The sequence below is a fragment of the Pomacea canaliculata genome, linkage group LG11 (assembly GCF_003073045.1).
Source record: "Pomacea canaliculata isolate SZHN2017 linkage group LG11, ASM307304v1, whole genome shotgun sequence".
Taxonomy (NCBI): domain Eukaryota; kingdom Metazoa; phylum Mollusca; class Gastropoda; order Architaenioglossa; family Ampullariidae; genus Pomacea; species Pomacea canaliculata.
In genome coordinates, this window is record NC_037600.1 from 1516459 (window position 1) to 1534657 (window position 18199).

The 18199-nt window shown below is 44.4% G+C and overlaps 2 protein-coding genes across 2 annotated transcripts; both read right to left on the reverse strand.

Annotated features, from left to right (window-relative positions):
- Positions 1-161: 161 nt before the first annotated feature.
- Positions 162-11757, reverse strand: LOC112575635. Its single transcript, XM_025257611.1, has 4 exons — positions 11630-11757; positions 7271-10556; positions 5703-5767; positions 162-5497 (listed from the first exon to the last, which is right to left on the reverse strand). Exons 1-4 carry the CDS (start codon positions 11646-11648, stop codon positions 1878-1880), a joined length of 6990 nt encoding a protein of 2329 aa, XP_025113396.1. The 5' UTR covers positions 11649-11757; the 3' UTR covers positions 162-1877.
- Positions 11758-14276: 2519 nt separating this feature from the next.
- On the reverse strand, positions 14277-17419 carry LOC112575636 (ankyrin-1-like). The gene has a single exon (XM_025257612.1). It carries the CDS (start codon positions 17367-17369, stop codon positions 14277-14279), a length of 3093 nt encoding a protein of 1030 aa, XP_025113397.1. The 5' UTR covers positions 17370-17419.
- Positions 17420-18199: the final 780 nt, after the last annotated feature.

Consider the following 18199-nt stretch of genomic DNA (forward strand, 5'->3'; position numbering starts at 1 on the left):
TTTTTTCTAGCATTTAATTTTTACCTTTATATATCTTCAGAAAGTATTACCTATATAAACATAAAGCATAATCACACTGAAATACATGCATACATCATGGATACACTCTGGATCTTACACCTGCTTACATGAGTGGAGGAGTTTGCTGTAATATACTTGTTGACTGTGTCAAACAGCTAAAAAGTTCTTTGTAAAGCTTTGCTGTAGCTTCACTTGCAGTATACCAAGTAAAAAACAAGCGCAACAGTAGATCTCTACAACACACAAACATCAAAACAGTGAAGGCAAGAACCTGTTGTGTAAATGCATTTGTATGAATTAATAGCAATAAATAAATGTGATTTATGTAGCACATAATCACTCTGATCAATGAACATACTCTCACTGTTAAGTAGGAGACATGGACAGAAGAGAATTAACAACTATGCAGACAGGGCCGCCGAGAACCAGCACAGGCCCTGGGGCAGACAACCTACTCTGGGCCCCTCGTAATTATAATAGTAAATTATTTTCCCAGCGTATAATATATTTACAATTGGTAATATCCACATTTCATTCAGTAATGTAACATAGACTGCAAACATTAGGACAAAAGCACTATGAATTAATTAAAGTCAAACTATAACTAAAATCAAATTTAAAGAAACTCCTTAAAATTATTCAAAGAAACATTTGTTGCTACGCGCGCGCAGACGTTTGCTTGGGAGTGGCTTGGCAGTGTGTAAACCAAGGCTACGACATTTTCACAAGCCTGGCATAATCTTGTGTATTTGCAGGGACACACATATTTCATTTATCTCTGGTACTAGCCGTACAGAAACACAATGGAGTGAGGAACTCATTTACGCTCGCGTAAGAAGGGCCACCAGTGAACAGCCGACGCACACATGCACACAACCGAGACTTTTGATTGGCTATCTTCTGCATTTGGGTGTCGTCTGCTCGCTCTGTAGATTCCGTAAGTGTTCCTCAAATACTGTTTATACGATAACACAGGAAAAGAAATCGCTGTTAACGAGGAAACAAGTTTTATATTTTCTTGGCAGTTGTGAAAAATGCATTAATTTACCACTAGGAGAGAGAACTAAGCATTTAAGAGCTACGATTCGCTTACTATACGTCGGTGCTGACATAACAACTTCATGTCGACAGCAGCAGCATAGAGCTCGAAGTCAAGTAAGTTTTAGCATTAAGTAATAACCATCTCGATTCAGAAAAAAATTTACAGAATGAATATGTTTAATTTTAATGAAATATATCCAATGTAAGATCTGAGAACTAAATCTATTATTAGTAGTACAATCATCATCATGTCATCACTGTGGTCGTCATGCATTTATCATCACACTCTACATGTTATTTTTATCATCAAAAGATATACTGTACATCTATTAGTGTGTAAACTCAGCTAACCAACGAAAGGGAAAAGGATTGAAAATCTCTCTGATATGAAGAAAACATAAAAGGAAAAAAACTAAGTAATGCAAATGTCAACTAATAGTTGACGGTCAAAGCAAACCCGAGGTAACCTGGCCTTTTTTCTAGTTTGCATGACACGTCCTTATATACACGAGTGTGTGTGTGCGCACCATATGTAAATGATTGACAATTTTTGATGCATTTTTATTGTATTTGGCCTAAGAGCATATAAGCACTTCATATTAATTTTCAACTCTTATAGACAACATTGTGAGGATCAGTGGTGCTTTTTCTAACAATAAAAAGCACATGACTCGTGTAAAATCATTTTAAAAAGTGTTCAACCGAAGAGAAAATAATATTATATAAGTCCTTTGACAAAAGTCAAAACAAACAACTGTCCAACAGGGGTAAGGACTTAACCAACTTGTGACAAGTAGACATCATCACGACTGAAGTCAAACAGTCCACCTCAGGAGCAGATCGACCGTCTGTTCGTAGCTTTTCATCTGTGCACATTGTGCAGGCGTGTTGCCCTCGGTGGACAGAGCGTTGACATCAGCTCCACGATGTAGTAGTAGAGCTGCAGTGTCCGTATTCCCGTGGTTGCAGGCGTAATGCAGAGGTGTTAGGTCAAAATATGCTGCAGCATTGATGTCAGATCCGTGGTTTATCAGTAAAGCTGCAACCTCTGTATTTCCCTCTCTGCAAGCCCAGTGTAGAGGTGTTTCGCCCAAAATACATTTGATCAAGACATCAGCTCCACTATCTAGCAGAAAAGCTGTAATTTTGGTCTTTCTAAATGCGCAGACAATGTGCAGAGGTGTGTAGCCAAAGTGAGATTTATCGTTGACATTAGCCCCACGGTTTATAAGCAAAGCAGCAGTATCTATCTTTCCTTTTAGGCAGGCACCGTGTAGAGGTGTGTAACCCTCTGCGGATTTAACGTTGACATTAACCCCATGGTCCAACAGCAATGCAGCCATGTCTGTCTTTCCTGCTAGACATGCAAAGTGAAGAGAGGTTGTGCCATCTGAAGATGTGGCCATGATGTCAGCTCCGCGGTCTAGCAGGAGAGCTGCAATTTCTGTCTTTCCCTCAATACAAGCACAGTGCAGAGGAGTGCAGTCACCTTCGAACTTTGCATTGATATCAGCTCCATGATTTAAGAGCAGAGTCGCAAGGTCTGTCTCCTTCGCTTTGCAGGCAAAATGAAGAGGTGTTTCACCATTTATAGCTTTGGCCATAACATCAGCTCCACGGTCTAGCAGCAAAACAGCAGTGTCAGTTTTCCCACCTTTGCAGGCCATTATTAGAGGTGTACTGCCGTTTGTTGTTTTGTAATTGATGTCAGCTCCACGGTCTATTAGCAAAGCTGCAGTGTCTGTGTTTCCTAATAGACAGGCAGAGTGGAGAGGTGTTAGCCCATATGCAGAGATGGCATTGATATCAGCTCCATGATCCAAAAGAAAAGTAGCCGTGTGTGTCTTACCACCAAAACATGCCCAGTGCAGAGGAGTGTGGTCATTGAATATACCGGCATTGTCGTCATCTCTACTGTCGGGAAGTCCTACAGTCTCTGTTCTTCCCTCTTCACTGGCACCTTGCGTTAGTACCTGTCCGTTGACATCAGCTCCACGAAGAAGCATAACATTTGCAACCTCTGTGTGTCCCTCTCTACAGGCGTAGTGTAGAGGAGCTAGACCACACGACGATTTTGCATTTACTTCAGCCCCACGGTCTAACAAAAGATTTGCAGTCTCTATCTTTCCACTTGCACAGGCACAGTGCAAAGGTGTTTGGTCTTCGATGGATTTGGCATTAACGCTTGCTCCACAATCCAACAGTTCTCTTGCAATGGCTGTTCTACCACTGATGCAAGCATAGTGTAGAGGTGTTAGCCCATCTGTGCATTTTGCATGGACATCAGCTCCATTGAGAAGCATAAGATTTGCAGCCTCCGTCTGTCCCTCTCTACAGGCATAGTGTAGAGGTGTTAGACCATACGACGATCTTGCATTGACTTCAGCCCCACGGTCTAGCAGAAGATGTGCAGTCTCTATCTTGCCATCTGCACAGGCAAAATGCAGAGGTGTTTTGTCGTCAGTGGATTTGTCATTGACACCAGCTCCACAGTCCAACAAGAGTTTTACAGTGTTCTCCTCACAGGCATAGTGTATTGGTGCTAGACCAGATAAAGATTTGGCGCTTAAGTCAGCTCCTCGATCGAGAAGGAATCCTACAGTGGCTGTTCTATCGTTTATGCAGGCATAGTGCAGAGGTGTTAGCCCATCTGTGCATTTGGCATGGACATCAGCTCCATTGAGAAGCATAAGATTTGCAGCCTCCGTCTGTCCCTCTCTACAGGCATAGTGTAGAGGTGTTAGACCATACGACGATCTTGCATTGACTTCAGCCCCACGGTCTAGCAGAAGATGTGCAGTCTCTATCTTGCCATCTGCACAGGCAAAATGCAGAGGTGTTTTGTCGTCAGTGGATTTGTCATTGACACCAGCTCCACAGTCCAACAAGAGTTTTACAGTGTTCTCCTCACAGGCATAGTGTATTGGTGCTTGACCAGATAAAGATTTGGCGCTTAAGTCAGCTCCTCGATCGAGAAGGAATCCTACAGTGGCTGTTCTATCGTTCATGCAAGCATAGTGCAGAGGTGTTTTGCCTTTGATGCATTTGGCATTGATATCAGCTCTACGGTCAAGAAGGAGTCCTACAATGTCTGTTGTTCCTTTAACGCAAGCATAGTGCAGAGGTGTTAAGCCATCTGTGCATGTTCCCTCTATATCAGCTCCAGAATTTATGAGCAGATTTGCCGTTTCTATCTTTCCTTTTTCGCAGGCATAGTGCAGAGGTGTTTTGTCTTTGATGTATTTGGCGTTGACGTCAGCTCCGCGCTCCAGCAAGAGTTTTATAGTGTCTGTATTTTTGTATAGACAGGCAGAGTGTAGTGGCATAAGGCCATCTGTGCATTCGGCATTGACATCGGCTCCACTGTTTAGCAGGAGAGCTACTGTCTCCGTGTTTCCATTTTCGCACGCAGAGTGCAGGGGCGTTAGGCCACCTGAACATTTGGCATTGACGTCAGCTCCACCGTTTATCAGCAGATTAGCAGATTCTGTCTTTCCGTTTTTGCAGACGTAGAGGAGAGGAGTTTTTTCCTTAACAGATATGGCGTTGACATCAGCTCCATGCTCTAGAAGGAGAGCTACAGTCTCCTCATTTGTATGCTTACAAGCATCGTGAAGAGGTGTTTTGCTGTAGACAGAGCTGGCATTTATATCAGCCCCACGGTCAAGCAGGAGAGCTACGGTCTTCGTGTTTCCATATTCACCACACGCATGGTGAAGAGGCGTTTTGTTGTAGACAGAGTTGGCATTTATATCAGCCCCGTGGTCTAACAGGACAGCTGCAGTGTCTGTGTATCCATACTGGCAGATATGGTGTAGAGGCGTTTCTTGACTTTCACACGTGACATTCACGTCAGCTCCAAACTTCATCAGCAGAGCTACAGTGTCCGGCAAGCAGGCATAATGCAGCGCTGTTTCGCCACAGCTGGCTTTGGCATTTACATCAACTTCATGGTCTAACAACAACGAAATGATGTTTGTATTTCTCACTTGAGGGGAAATATTGTTGGGAGATGGATTATCATTTAGGAATTCTGTGCTGTCGTCTTCGCTGTCTGGTGACATGGCAAGGCATTGGTAGTATTCAGACTGGCAGACTCGATGAAGCGCCGTGTCATTGGAGTCGTTGGTCACGTGAACATCAGCGCCATGTTGAATCAACAGACTCGCAATGTCGTCACGGATTGCTAAGCAGGCTTTGAGTAGAGCAGTAGATCCCCAAGTGTCCACAGTATTCACATCGGCGCCCAGCTCTAGGAGGAGACTCACGAGGTCGATGTGGCCTCCCACACAAGCAGCATGCAGCAGAGTTTGATTCTGACTATCTCTCTCCTCTATGCTCACACCGCAACATAGAAGATCTTTTACAGCCGCGATGTCGCCATTTTCACAAGCTATATGTATGTTACTGTTTCCTGTGGCACACCTGCTTTGACCTGTGAAGAGGTAGAAGGAGAAAGGCTGAGTTAAAAATATTGAGTCATGAGATGACCAGGTTAATTTCATTATTGAGAATAAATATTTTGCCGGAACCAGGAGAATTATTACAAAACTTCTTGCAGACTTGTACTCGCGAACATTGATACAGTCTATCGTATAGAGAGACACAACAATAATAAACAAAATTCATCACCAGTCTACCTGCGGATGAAGTAGTCATTTCGTTTTCCCTGCAGACAGTGTTAACACAGCCAACATGCTCGATACTCGAAAGAAAATTAAATGGGAGTTGGTCAGGTGCACATGATCACCAATCTTGATGATGTAGTCGAACAAAGTCTCACATAAACGGAACAACGATAACACGGTGATGAGCACGAATCGTCCCATGTGACGACTTACACAGTCGCTATCTCAGCCTGTCTCCAACAAAGAAAAAAAAACCCAGTAAAAGTGGGAGATAGAAGAACGATAAAAAGCAAAATTAATCACAAAACTAATAAAGAAAGAAGCTAGATCCAGAGTTATGGTTCTTCTGATGTTTATCTTTATTTACAAGAGATTTATTTGCGTATGGTAAGCATTTATTGGTATCACTGTCAGTTTTTAATTTATTCCACCTGGAGACACATATATTAGAGAGAAAAGTTTGAAAAAGGAAAGCAACGAAATGCAACTAAAATTCATAGCAACTTTTCAAAAATCATTATTTTAAATTGGAACAGTCATTTGTATATTTTGTATATCTCATTGCCACCAGGCTTTGCATGCAGGAAGCCCCGATTGCACTATCACCACTGATGAGGTGTACTGATTCTTGTAAAATAGTTCTTGTGAGGAGGGGCAGAAAGGTTATTGCTAAAGGTCACCTTGTAAATAGTGTAAATTTTGTTTAGTAAATTCATTGACTGCAGGTAAGGTTGTCATTCACACCTGAACTGAGATTGAATGGAAGCGAAGTAGATAGGGGCGCGTGTCTCAGATTTAAACTAGACCAAGAGCAATGTGGTCGTGGCTGTACAGTGTGTTTTACAGACATCATTCTCTAACATTTCTCTCTGCTCATGTAATATGACACGCTAAATTATATTAAAGGTGTCTCACCGACATGAAACTGCAGAATGTGCAACAATTTATAAACCTACCTCTTAATCCAAGTCGACATTGTTCTTACAGAGACTATTAATCTATGCATGTGAGTAAAAAGTGAGGCAGAGAATTTATATGCCTTGTACATGCAAGTGTCCATTTTTGTGTCTGGGTATCCATTTTAGTTATATGTCAAGGGATATGCATTAAGGCCTCTGAAATTAAGATTTAGGATTTAGATTATTGCTCTCATTTCGTGGTTTACATCACACGGTCACGTGGCTTCCCCACCTAGCGTCTCTGCTCTACTTATGCCATGAACATACACTTCTGCCTGTGATTGAATGACTAAAACGACATAGATATTTGAACCGTGAATCGTTACAACGACATTGATGCAAATGGTTTTCTATTATGTGTCAAACTAGTCTCCGAAAAGCTGGGCAGTTCAACATTTTTTCATCTTATGGTTCCAGACGTCTTATGCTGTTGTATATTTGTCAACACCGGTATCCTACATATGATGTGGATTAAAATCTCATCTACATACATTTTCTCGTCTTTTCACAAATTAGTTGTTTATATAAATTTTTAATATATAACAACGCCGAATTTACTTTCACATTCTACCAAAGTTCCTGACCTAATTGTTCCACGAGTGACATCGTTCCCTTAATTATTTTATCTTGAAAACAAAGGCACTGGCACATAGGTGTTGATCATCAAGGCTTTTGTCACCTGTCCACTTCCGAATCAGATCGACCATCTCTTTATAACCATTCTTCTCGGCACAGTCCTCAGGTTTGTTGCCGTCGGTAGACCGAGCATTAATGTCAGCTCCACGGTCCAGCAGTAAAGCTGCAGTGTCTTTCTCCCCTTTGCTGCAGGCAACGTGAAGAGGTGTCAGTCCATTCATGGATTTAGAATTTATATCACTTCCATGGTCTAGCAGTAAAGCCACGGTGTCTGTCTTACCCTCCCCGCAGGCACGATGCAGAGGTGTGAAGCCATCAGCACAGTTTGCGTTGATGTCAGCTCCTCGATCTAGCAGCAGACCTGCAATCCCTGTATTTCCATGTTCACAAGCCCAATGCAAAGGTGTTCTGCCCCGATTGCATCTAGCGTTGATATCAGCTCCACGATATAGCAGCATCGCTGAAGCATCTGTATTTTCAGACTTGCAAGCCCAGTGCAAAGGTGTTGTGCCATCAGTGCATCTTGCGTTGATGTCAGCTCCTCGGTCTAGCAGCAGACCTGCAATCCCTGTATTTCCATTTCCGCAAGCCCAGTGCAAAGGTGTTCTGCCCCGATTGCATCTAGCGTTGATATCAGCTCCATGGTCTAGCAGTAGTGTTGTAGTTATTTTCTTTTTAGAGTTGCAAGCGCAGTGTAGAGGTGTGATGCCTTCAGTGCATTTAGTGTTGATGTCAGCACCACTTTTTAGTAGCAGAGCTGCGGTGTCGGTATTTCCATGTTCGCAAGCCCAGTGTAAAGGTATTCTGCCAGAAATGGATTTAGCGTTGATATCAGCTCCATGGTCTAACAGCAGGGCTGTAATATTTTTCTTTTTAGAGTTGCAAGCCCAGTGCAGAGGCGATGAGCCATCAGTGCATTTTGCGTTGATGTCAGCACCACTGATTAATAGCAGTGCCGCAGTGTCAGTATTTCCATTTCCGCAAGCCCAGTGCAAAGGTGTTTTGCCCAAATTGCATCTAGCGTTGATATCAGCTCCATGGTCTAACAGCAGGGCTGTAATATTTTTCTTTTTAGACCTACAAGCCAAGTGCAGGGGGGTTATGCCATCAGCGTCTTTTGAATTGATGTCAGCACCACTGTTTAGCAGCAGAGTTGCAGTGTCAGTATTTCCATTTTTGCAAGCACAGTGCAAAGATGTTCTGCCAGAAATGGATTTAGCGTTGATATCAGCTCCACGCTCTAATAACAAAGATACAGTTTCTCTTGTCTTAACAGAACATGCTGCGTGTAGAGCTGTGTTGCCGTTGATGTCGCTACGGTTGATGTCCGCTCCATGACCTAGTAGAACGGAGACGCACTGGCTGCTGCCTTGACCGCAGGCTACGTGAAGTGGAGTGCGGCCCGCAACATCAGTCACGTGAACATCGGCGCCATGCTTTATCATGCTGGTCAAGAAGTGCACGCTACCTGTACTGCACATGAGATGAAGAGCAGTTAATCCATCCTCGTTCACGGCGTTCACATCAGCGCCCATATCTAGGAGAAGACTCACAAGGTCAGTGTGACCAGCTTGACAAACCTCGTCAACGGCCTCTGCAACAACATGCAGCACCGTGTTGTCTCTGTCGTCTACCTGGTTCAACTGTGTGTCAGACAGCAGTCTTAGTGCTAGGTACACCTGCTTGCTTATAACCTCCAAGTATAACGACTCTCCTTTCTTTTTTGTGATCAATGCTGATGGTGGTATAGGAAAAGATGGATTTCCTAGGTAAGTCAATTCTGTGAGACTTGTAACCTGATTATACAACTGCTTAGTCTGCTCCGAGAAAAGAAGTGTTTTATTGGGAAAAGGGAGGCTAAAGGTTAAGATCTGACTGCTTTTTCTTGACCGAAAAGTCTCAATTGACTGTAAAATTTTACGACTTTCACCGTCAGAAACTTTTGGCGACTTAGTTCTCTCTGCTAGAGCCCAGACAAAGGCAGACTGTAGATGGTTTGGCGGGGTCTTGCCATCTTTTATGCTGATGTCCAGACACCAATTTATTAGCCAGTCACAACCCGTCCACGCTGACCAGTACAAGAGAGACAGACCGTGCACAGTGTCCACTGCCTGTACTAACTGTATCTCTCCGCTCCTCCTGGCGCTGTTGTGCCTCTCCAGTTTCTCCAAAAACAACTCACTTTGAAGAGACAAGTACTGAGATATCTCTATCAGATTTCCCTCTGAAATGTCTGAAAGAATTCTTTCCATTAGATGCTCACTGTTCTTGGAGTTTAAGGGGGTGATAAGAAAAAATTCAAAGGGTTTAACCAAAACACGGGCATATTTAATAAGAAAGTCTATGTCGCATATCTTCAGTAGAACTGGCAGAAGATGTGATCGACCCAAAGCCAGACCAGCGGCATCGTACAAGACACGACAGAAAAAAGTGCTACAGTCCTCAGACAGAATGAAATTTTTCAGAAAACAGGCGGCTCTCTCTAGAGTGTAAGCTGAAAATTCTACGAAGCCGAGTTCTCTTAAGGCCGTGCGAGTGTTCTGCTGGTTACCATAGAAGTCGCTGAGCCCCATCATCGTCAGACACAACAAGGCCGCCACGGTCTCTCCGTGTGTCGGATCCATCAACATGCGGTGCAGCAGTGTGACGTACGACTCGGCAGGGCAGGTAAACACATCGCTTGGGTCGTCAAGAGACGAGTTGTGTAACCTTTGCACAAGCCGCGCACAGCACCACGGGAAGGTGGCGCCGCTGATGTCGTCCTTCAACACTCGCTCCACAAGCGCGTGTTTCTCCTGCTGTGTCATGCTGAGGTCCGAGAGAAAGTGGTGCAGCATTTCTTTCCTCTCATCCTCCGCCATCTCCTTGAGACTCACTGTGCAAGTGTCTTTCAGCAGGAAACTGTGGCTGCCTTCCTCCATTGCCTGCAGTTCCAGCAGCACGTGAGGGTAACACGTGACCACTACCAGACAGTGCCTGACGTCTGTACACGTCATGAGCCTGGGAAGCAGCGCTCGCCACACCTTGTACTCCTCCATGTCCACACCAACCTCACCAAGGGTTCCGTCCATCAACAAGATGCGTTGTCTCCCTTCGTCTAGGTGCTTCCTTAACTTCCGAGTGCTGCAGACGATGTGGGTAGTAAAGCGGGTGCTGAAATGACGTAAGAGCTCGTGGCCAAGAAACGTTTTTCCAGATTTAGGGCCACCGACGATGACCACTCTTCCGTGTCGCTCCAAGGCCGCGACTGCTGACTGCAGCTTTGGACGAACTAAGAACAAAATTAATAAGCCTTGAAGGTTGATCGTACTAAATCGCCATGATAACTATCAATTATGTCAGACTAATAATAATACAGTTGTAAATAGATATTCCTTATAAGATAGGATTGCAAGGAATTAAAGTGACCGCGCAGAAGTGTAGAATGATTTAAACTTTTATAAAAATACGTATCCTCAAAATACAGTGAAAACTTGGCACTAGAACACCATCCGTTCTGGAAGACTTGACGAAATCAAATAAGATCTTGCGCCGAGCACTTTTTTGTATCAGAAATGTCAATATATTTAGTTGGTTTCAGCACCCACTAAGAGCTAACTACATTATATAATTCATAGAATTTTACAGTACATAGTATGCAAAAGAATGTGTTTGTTTCCTGCTTTATGTACTTTTATTTATCTTCACCAATTATTACTTCTCCATCTATTTAATTATTTGAGTCGCTTGTTTTGTTAACACATTTAATCCTTCCGCTACATTAGCTGTAAGGTCTCTTTTAGTTTTAGAATAATCAGTATTATCGACTGAACAATGCATATAAAAGCTCGTTATTTAATATTGTTGCAAATTATTATTGTATCGTGATGGACAAATAAAACTATTTGAAAATCTAATAAAAATTAATATATTACTATAGCAGAGATTCCACAAGAATGGCGAAACGAAAGAAGAAAATGTGAAAAGTAGAGATAGAATAATTTCTTCTGTGTGCACGAATTGAACATGTGCCAGCAGAAGGAAATGTCTCTAATACTAACTGAGGTATTCCTGATGAAACTGCGAAAAGAGGATAAATAAGCCCACTTTGTGTACTATAAACATGATAAGGTACTCTTACTGCAAGGTAAAGGTCATCCCCTGACCTTTTCAGGTCATTAGGGGTGAGGTGCTAGAGACCTCACCTTTCTCGGGGTCAGCTTTACGTGGGGTCGGTGTCCATCTCCTGTCCCTCGCTGCCTTACCTTCCTCAATCCTCTAAGGAGTCAGGTACTCATTCCCGCTTACTGACACCTGTGCACAGACTATCGTTTACTGAGACACTGAAACAGTTCACCAGCCTACCTGTGAGTGTAGAAGGCATTTCGCTTTTGTTCCAGAAAGAGTTTTCCGTGTTAGCCAGCAGAAAAGAATAACATGAAGTTTAACATTAAGTGTGACTTGGTCAGGTACTTTTAACTTGTAAGAAGGATAACGTACATCGAACAAAGTACAACATAACAGTGATAGCGAGTAGAAGGTATCCTTGGGGCCCTTGTGACCAGATGATATCTCTGCATTCTAAAAAAAGAAACAGCAGATTAGGTAGAGACTGATTACAGAGCTATATCTTACCGAACAATTACCTGCCAGAAGGAAGGAGGGAAAATGGAGAAAGAAAACTGTGTCTGCCTTGCAGAAAAACAGCTTGCAAATCTACCTGTATGTGAGGTGGACATTTCCTTGACGACAGTGTCGCCAAAGGCCGCCATGTTGTGTGACACAAGTACAACAGATGCGAGAAGACGGTCAGTTGCTCACGGAGTTTGGTGTACAGAAAACACATTGACCGAAATCAGCAAATGTATTTTTACAATAGCTGCATAAGATGCCTTCTGCTACTGCTTCTTTGGTCCTGATTAGAGTGAGAGAGCGCAGGGAAGAAAATGAAACTGAAATAACCATCATGCTTGTGTGCTTGACTAGTTGTGACCCTTTGTTTCTCGCGCACCGATGCAAAAGTCGATGCGGTTCACGAACAGTAATGCGATGGATTGACATTTCTGCACACAGTCCCTGCCCTTGATTTCTTGCATGCATTCACGTATCTTGTAGTCATTGTCATATTTAGTGTATTTGTAGACATGGGGAGTGCAGTAGTAAATGCTTGCAATCGTATTCTTGAGGCGTTAGAGCTACGACCTTCCTGTCAGTGCCCAGAATCACAATTTCTACCAAAAGCAATATACAGATCATCATGTGGGAATCGGTTGAGAGACATGAAAATCTCCAGCAGTTTCTGACTAGGGCTAAAATTATTGACCACGTAGTCACAGCCAGAAAAGATTTGAATAAGACGGTATCTTGGACACGTTGACAGAGAGCATTAGTGAAAATAACCGGCATTAAGTGCTCAGAGATCAGTCCGTCGAGAGCAACGGAGTTGGATGAAGCCAACGAGGTGACACTTCTGCTTGAGAACAAGTGCGAATCTCGGCTAGGGCAAAGTGGCCCCGATGATCATTGTCACCCTCGACAGACACATTCGGTAGTACCACGGAGAACCAGTCGCCACAGTTATGTATGCTGGGTGTGTATAGAGAAACATCGAAGGTCATGTTACACCATGTCAACAACAGGTAAAACTTTGAGAGAAATATCCCATCCCAGCATTCTGTCACTTGTAAGGCAAGATGTGGCATTTCTCTCTGTTTATTCGAAAATTGGTTGGATGGTGGCTGTGTTATTTTTCAGTGCATCCTGGGGTTGCATGCCGTGTATGAATGCAATAAAAGTTTAGCTATAAACAACGTGCTCGGAATTCCTCGGGCACTTGTCAGCAGTTCATCGTGTGTAAAGCTAACAACACATCGCAGGCAGCTCTTCTGGGGAGAAGGTCGACATGTCTTGGACCTTCTTTCAACACCGAGACTTTCATTTGAGATCGAGACTTGAGCGGGAAGGGCTGATTCGAGAGGAAGCTGAAATTCTTGACGCAAGGGGCGGCTGTTGTCGTTAGGAGTCCATGGACAAAGCGACCAGAACTTGGGTTACCTGTGAGAGATATAAAATTCTATGACTAGACCGGCAGGAGAAGCCGTCATGGTTAGGGATGAACCTGCCAATACGATGAGAAGCATATGCTTCTCTCCTGTCGTGTGTAGTGCACGTATGTGTCCTGTCCTGACGTTCCTTGTTTGTCCCTCAAAATGGACTTTATTGATATAATTCAATAAATGTATGCTGTTATGAAAGAAAGTTTATAGATTTACTGAAATATGTGCTTGCCTTGGCGGGCCTAATAATATTATTTCACGGGTGAATCTTAACGAGTTTCAAGGAGGTGTTACTGTACGCGGGGGGAAAAGATGGCAGCTCTTGTCTTCACATCGTCTCCTGTGAGTCTAAAGCTGTCAGAGTACGCCAGTTGCCTGATTACGGATAACTTCCTGCTAAATGTATGAAACAGTCTTTAAAAGATAGCCGGGAGAAACAGATGTACTGTCTACAGAAGAGATGTCAAAGTGGATCACACTAAGTTCTTGAATAAGATTTTATGGGCCTGGGCTAGGTCTGATCGTCCAGACATCAATTACACAACTTGACGTTTCTGATGGAGGAAAGGACTGAACCTCAGTGTTCTTAAAAAAAAGAAAACAAATCCAAAAACAATCACTGATGTATTCACAGGTATCCACTAAGTTTGTTTGACGTTCAGATTTGGTTTGTACCTTTGTGTAAAGTGTTGTAGCTCGCTACACACAGACTGAAAGATCAGCCGTATCAAATACTGAATATATCTTTACATTATCTGACACTTGTACTAACAAGAGGATCTATGTCGTTTTCCAATGAATATTTGAATTCTCTTTGATAGTAAGTAAATAATGTGTGGACGGCTGTAGCGTTCTATATCTCAGCTATATTAAAAATGTACATCAGTATTGTGGCAGAGTTTGGAAATGCCCACTACATCAATTAAAATAACTTTATCTTTATGTCTGTCTTGATCTCAATCGCTCCACATCAACAGTAAATCGGCGGTATCTTTGTGACCATTCTTCTGGGCAAGGTCTGCTGGTGTTTCGCCGTTGGTGGTCCGAGAGTCGAAGTCAGCTCCGCGGTCCAGCAGCAGTGCGGCAGTGTGTGTTTTCCCCTCACTGGATGCAGAATGCAGAGGTGATTCACCATGAGTAGATGTGACATTAATATCGGCTCCAAGGTCTATCAACAGTGCGGCAGTCTCTGTTTTTCCAGCTCTACAGGCAGAGTGCAAAGGTGTAAAACCAGTTTTGGATCTGGCATTACAATCAGCTCCACGATCTCCAAGCAAAGCTGCTGTGTCTGTCTTTCCCTCTGTGCAGGCACAGTGCAAAGGTGTAAACCCATTAACAGAGCTCACATTAATATCAGCTCCACTGTCTAGTAGCAGAGCTGTGGTGTCTGTCTTTCCCTCTCTGCAAGCACAGTGCAGAGGTGTAAACCCACTGGTAGATTTTGCATTGACTTTGGCACCCCGGCGAAGGAGTAGAGCTACGGTGTCTGTCCTTCCCACTCTGCATGATGAATGCAGAGGAGTAAAGCCATTTAATGATCGAAAATTAAGATCAGCTCCACGGTCTAGAAGCAGAACTGTTGTGTTTGTATTTCCCTCACTACAGGAAGAATGCAGGGGTGTAAAACCATTTGTGGATGTCAAATTGATATCAGCTCCAAAGTCAAGGAGCAAAGCTGCTGTGTACGTCCTCCCCTTGCTGCAGGCAGAGTGCAGAGGCGTGAAGCCATCTGTGGACACGACATTGACCTCAGCTCCACGGCAAAGCAGAAGAGCTGCACTGCAGGACATTCCCTCACTGCAGGCACAATGCAGGGGTGTGAACCCCTTTGTGGATTTGGTTTTGAGATCAGCTCCACGGTCTAGCAGCAGAGCTGCAGTGTCAGTCTTTCCCGCCCTGCAAGCAGAGTGCAAAGGTGTAAAGCCATTCGTGGATTTGGCATTGAGGTCAGCTCCACGGTCTAGCAGTAGAGCTGCAGTGTCTGTCCTGCCCTCAGTGCAGGCACAGTGTAGAGGTGTGAATCCATTCATGTATGTAACGTTGACACCTGATCCACGATCCAGCAGCAGGGCTACAGTGTCCGTGTTGCCCGCTCTGCAAGCCGAATGGAGAGGAGTGAAGCCTTTTGTTGATATGGCATTGAGATGAGCACCGCGGTCAAGCACCAAAGTGACAGTGTCTATGTTTTGCCCTCTGCATGCAGAATGTAGAGGTGTAAACCCCTCTGAAGATTTCACATTGAGATCAGCCCCACGGCTTAGCAGCAGAGCTGCGGTGTCTGTCTTTCCCTTGCTGCAGGCAGAGTGCAGAGGTGTAAAACCATATGTGGACTTCGTGTGGACATCAGCTCCAAGGTCTAGCAGGCGAACTACAATGTCTACCTTTCCAGCTCTGCAGGCCGAGTGGAGAGGAGTGAATCCATTGGTGGATTTGGCATTTAGCTTACATCCACGGTCTAGCAGAAAATCCGCTGTCTCCTTCTTTCCGTCGCTGCAGGCAAGGTGCAGAGGTGTGAACCCATTAGAGCATTGAGCATTAAGGTCAGCTCCGCGGTCTAGCAGGAGAGTTGCAATGTCTGTCTGTCCAGCCCTGCAGGCAGAATGTAAAGGTGTAAGGCCGTCTGTGGATTTGGAATCGACATCAGCCCCACGGTGTATCAGTAAGGCTGCCGTCTCCCTTTTTCCAAAATAGCAGGCGTAGTCAAGAAGTGTATAGCCATTTGTGTCTTTCACACTGATGTCAGCTCCATGATCCAGGAGAACGGAGACGCACTGTTTATTTCCCTGACTGCAGGCTCTGTGAATTGCCGTCATGCTTGAGCTGTCAAACATGTTAACATTAGCGCCATGTTGGATCAAAAGTCTTACAGTATCTTCACGGCCTGTCCCACAGGCGACATGTAGAGCACTAGACCCAGATTTATCCACAAAGTTCACATCAGCACCCAGTTCTAGGAGAAAACTCACAAGCTCGTTGTGACCTTCTTGACAAGCTGCATGCAGTGGAACTCGGTTTTCACTGTCTCTGTCGTCCACACTCACACCACAACAGAGAAGAACTTTTACAGTAACCATATCGCCATCTTGACAAGCTTTGTGTATGTGCTTACCTTTTCGACAATACTTTCGTGTTTTCACCCCACCTGTGTTGCGTCTCTGTGCCACCTGAGGCGGCGTGAGGTTGATGTTGTTCCTGGTGGTGAGCAACGCTCCACTTCTCACGACGAGCTCAACTACATCTGCGTCACCGGCTGCTGCAGCAACGTGCAATAACGTGTTGCCTTCGTCATCAACTTGGCTCACGTGTGTCTCACACAGCAGTCTTAATGCTTGGTACACCTGCTTGCTACGAAACTCCAGGTGAAGCGATTCGCCTTTTCTGTCCATGATCATTGCAGATGACGGTATAGGTAAAGATGGATCCCGTAAGTAAAACAGACTACTGCAAGATGTAATCTGATCATAAATCGACTCAGACAATGTAGAGAGAAAAAGTGTTTTATCTGGAAACGGAAGGAATATTTTTGAGACCTGGCGATCAAACTCTGACTGAAATTTGTTAACTAACTGCAGCAGTTTTAAACTTTGCATATTACTGGTTTTGAAACACATTGTTCTGTATGCAAAAGCCCAAACAAAAGCAGACTGTAGAAGGCTAGAAGGGGCTTTCCCGTTCTTGATGCTAAAGTCCAGACACCAGTTTACTAGCCAGTCACAGCCTGTCCACACTGACCAGTACAACAGAGACAAGCCATGAGGTGGGTCCGCTGCCTGTAGTATTTCTGTCTCTCCGCTGTTTCTGCTGCGACTGTAGTTCTCCAAGTTTTCCAAGAAAATCTCACTTTGAAGCGACAAGTATTGAGACATCTCTACCACCTTTCCTTTTGCAATGTCTGTGAGGATTCTTTCCATTAGATACGTGATAGTTGTAACGTTAAGAGATATCGTCATCCGCATTTCAGATGGTTCCGTCAAAGCACGGACATACTTGAGAAGAAAGTCCATGTCACATATCTTCAGTAGAACTGGCAGAAGACGTGAACGGCCCATCGCCAGACCAGCGGCATCGTACAGCACACGAGAGTAGAACTTTGTGTAGTCTTCAGAGAAGATGAAGTTATTGAGATAGGTGGAATAGCTATTTAGACAGTAGGCTGAACATTCTCGGAAGCCGAGTTCTCTTAATGCAGTGTGAGTGTTGTGCTGGTTACCATAGAAGTCGCTGAGCCCCATCATCGTCAGACACAACAAGGCCGCCACGGTCTCTCCGTGTGTCGGATCCATCAACATGCGGTGCAGCAGTGTGACGTACGACTCGGCAGGGCAGGTAAACACATCGCTGGGGTCGTCAAGAGACGAGTTGTGTAACCTTTGCACAAGCCGCGCACAGCACCACGGGAAGGTGGCGCCGCTGATGTCGTCCTTCAACACTCGCTCCACAAGCGCGTGTTTCTCCTGCTGTGTCATGGTGAGGTCCGAGAGAAAGTGCTGCAGCATTTCTTTCCTCTCATCCTCCGCCATCTCCTTGAGACTCACTGTGCAAGTGTCTTTCAGCAGGAAACTGTGGCTGCCTTCCTCCATTGCCTGCAGTTCCAGCAGCACGTGAGGGTAACACGTGACCACTACCAGACAGTGCCTGACGTCTGTACACGTCATGAGCCTGGGAAGCAGCGCTCGCCACACCTTGTACTCCTCCATGTCCACACCGACTTCACCAAGGGTTCCGTCCATCAACAAGATGCGTTGTCCACCTTTCTCTGCCCATGGAAGGTGCTTCCTTAAACTTCGAGCATTACAGATGAGGTGTGGGGAAAAGCATAGGCGGAAGTGATGTAACAGAGCTTGAGAAAGAAATGTTTTTCCTGATTTTGGACCCCCAA

Excerpts from the sequence above, each read along its gene's own strand:
- LOC112575636 (XM_025257612.1), bottom strand. The coding sequence starts at position 17,369 with ATGGGCCGTTCACGTCTTCTGCCAGTTCTACTGAAGATATGTGACATG.
- LOC112575635 (XM_025257611.1), bottom strand. Across the intron at positions 5,768-7,270 it reads GCCTTTGTTTTCAAGATAAA|TATCGAGCATGTTGGCTGTG; the intron begins ATAATTAAGGGA and ends TTTTCTTTCGAG. Across the intron at positions 5,498-5,702 it reads AATGACTACTTCATCCGCAG|GTCAAAGCAGGTGTGCCACA; the intron begins GTAGACTGGTGA and ends ACCTCTTCACAG.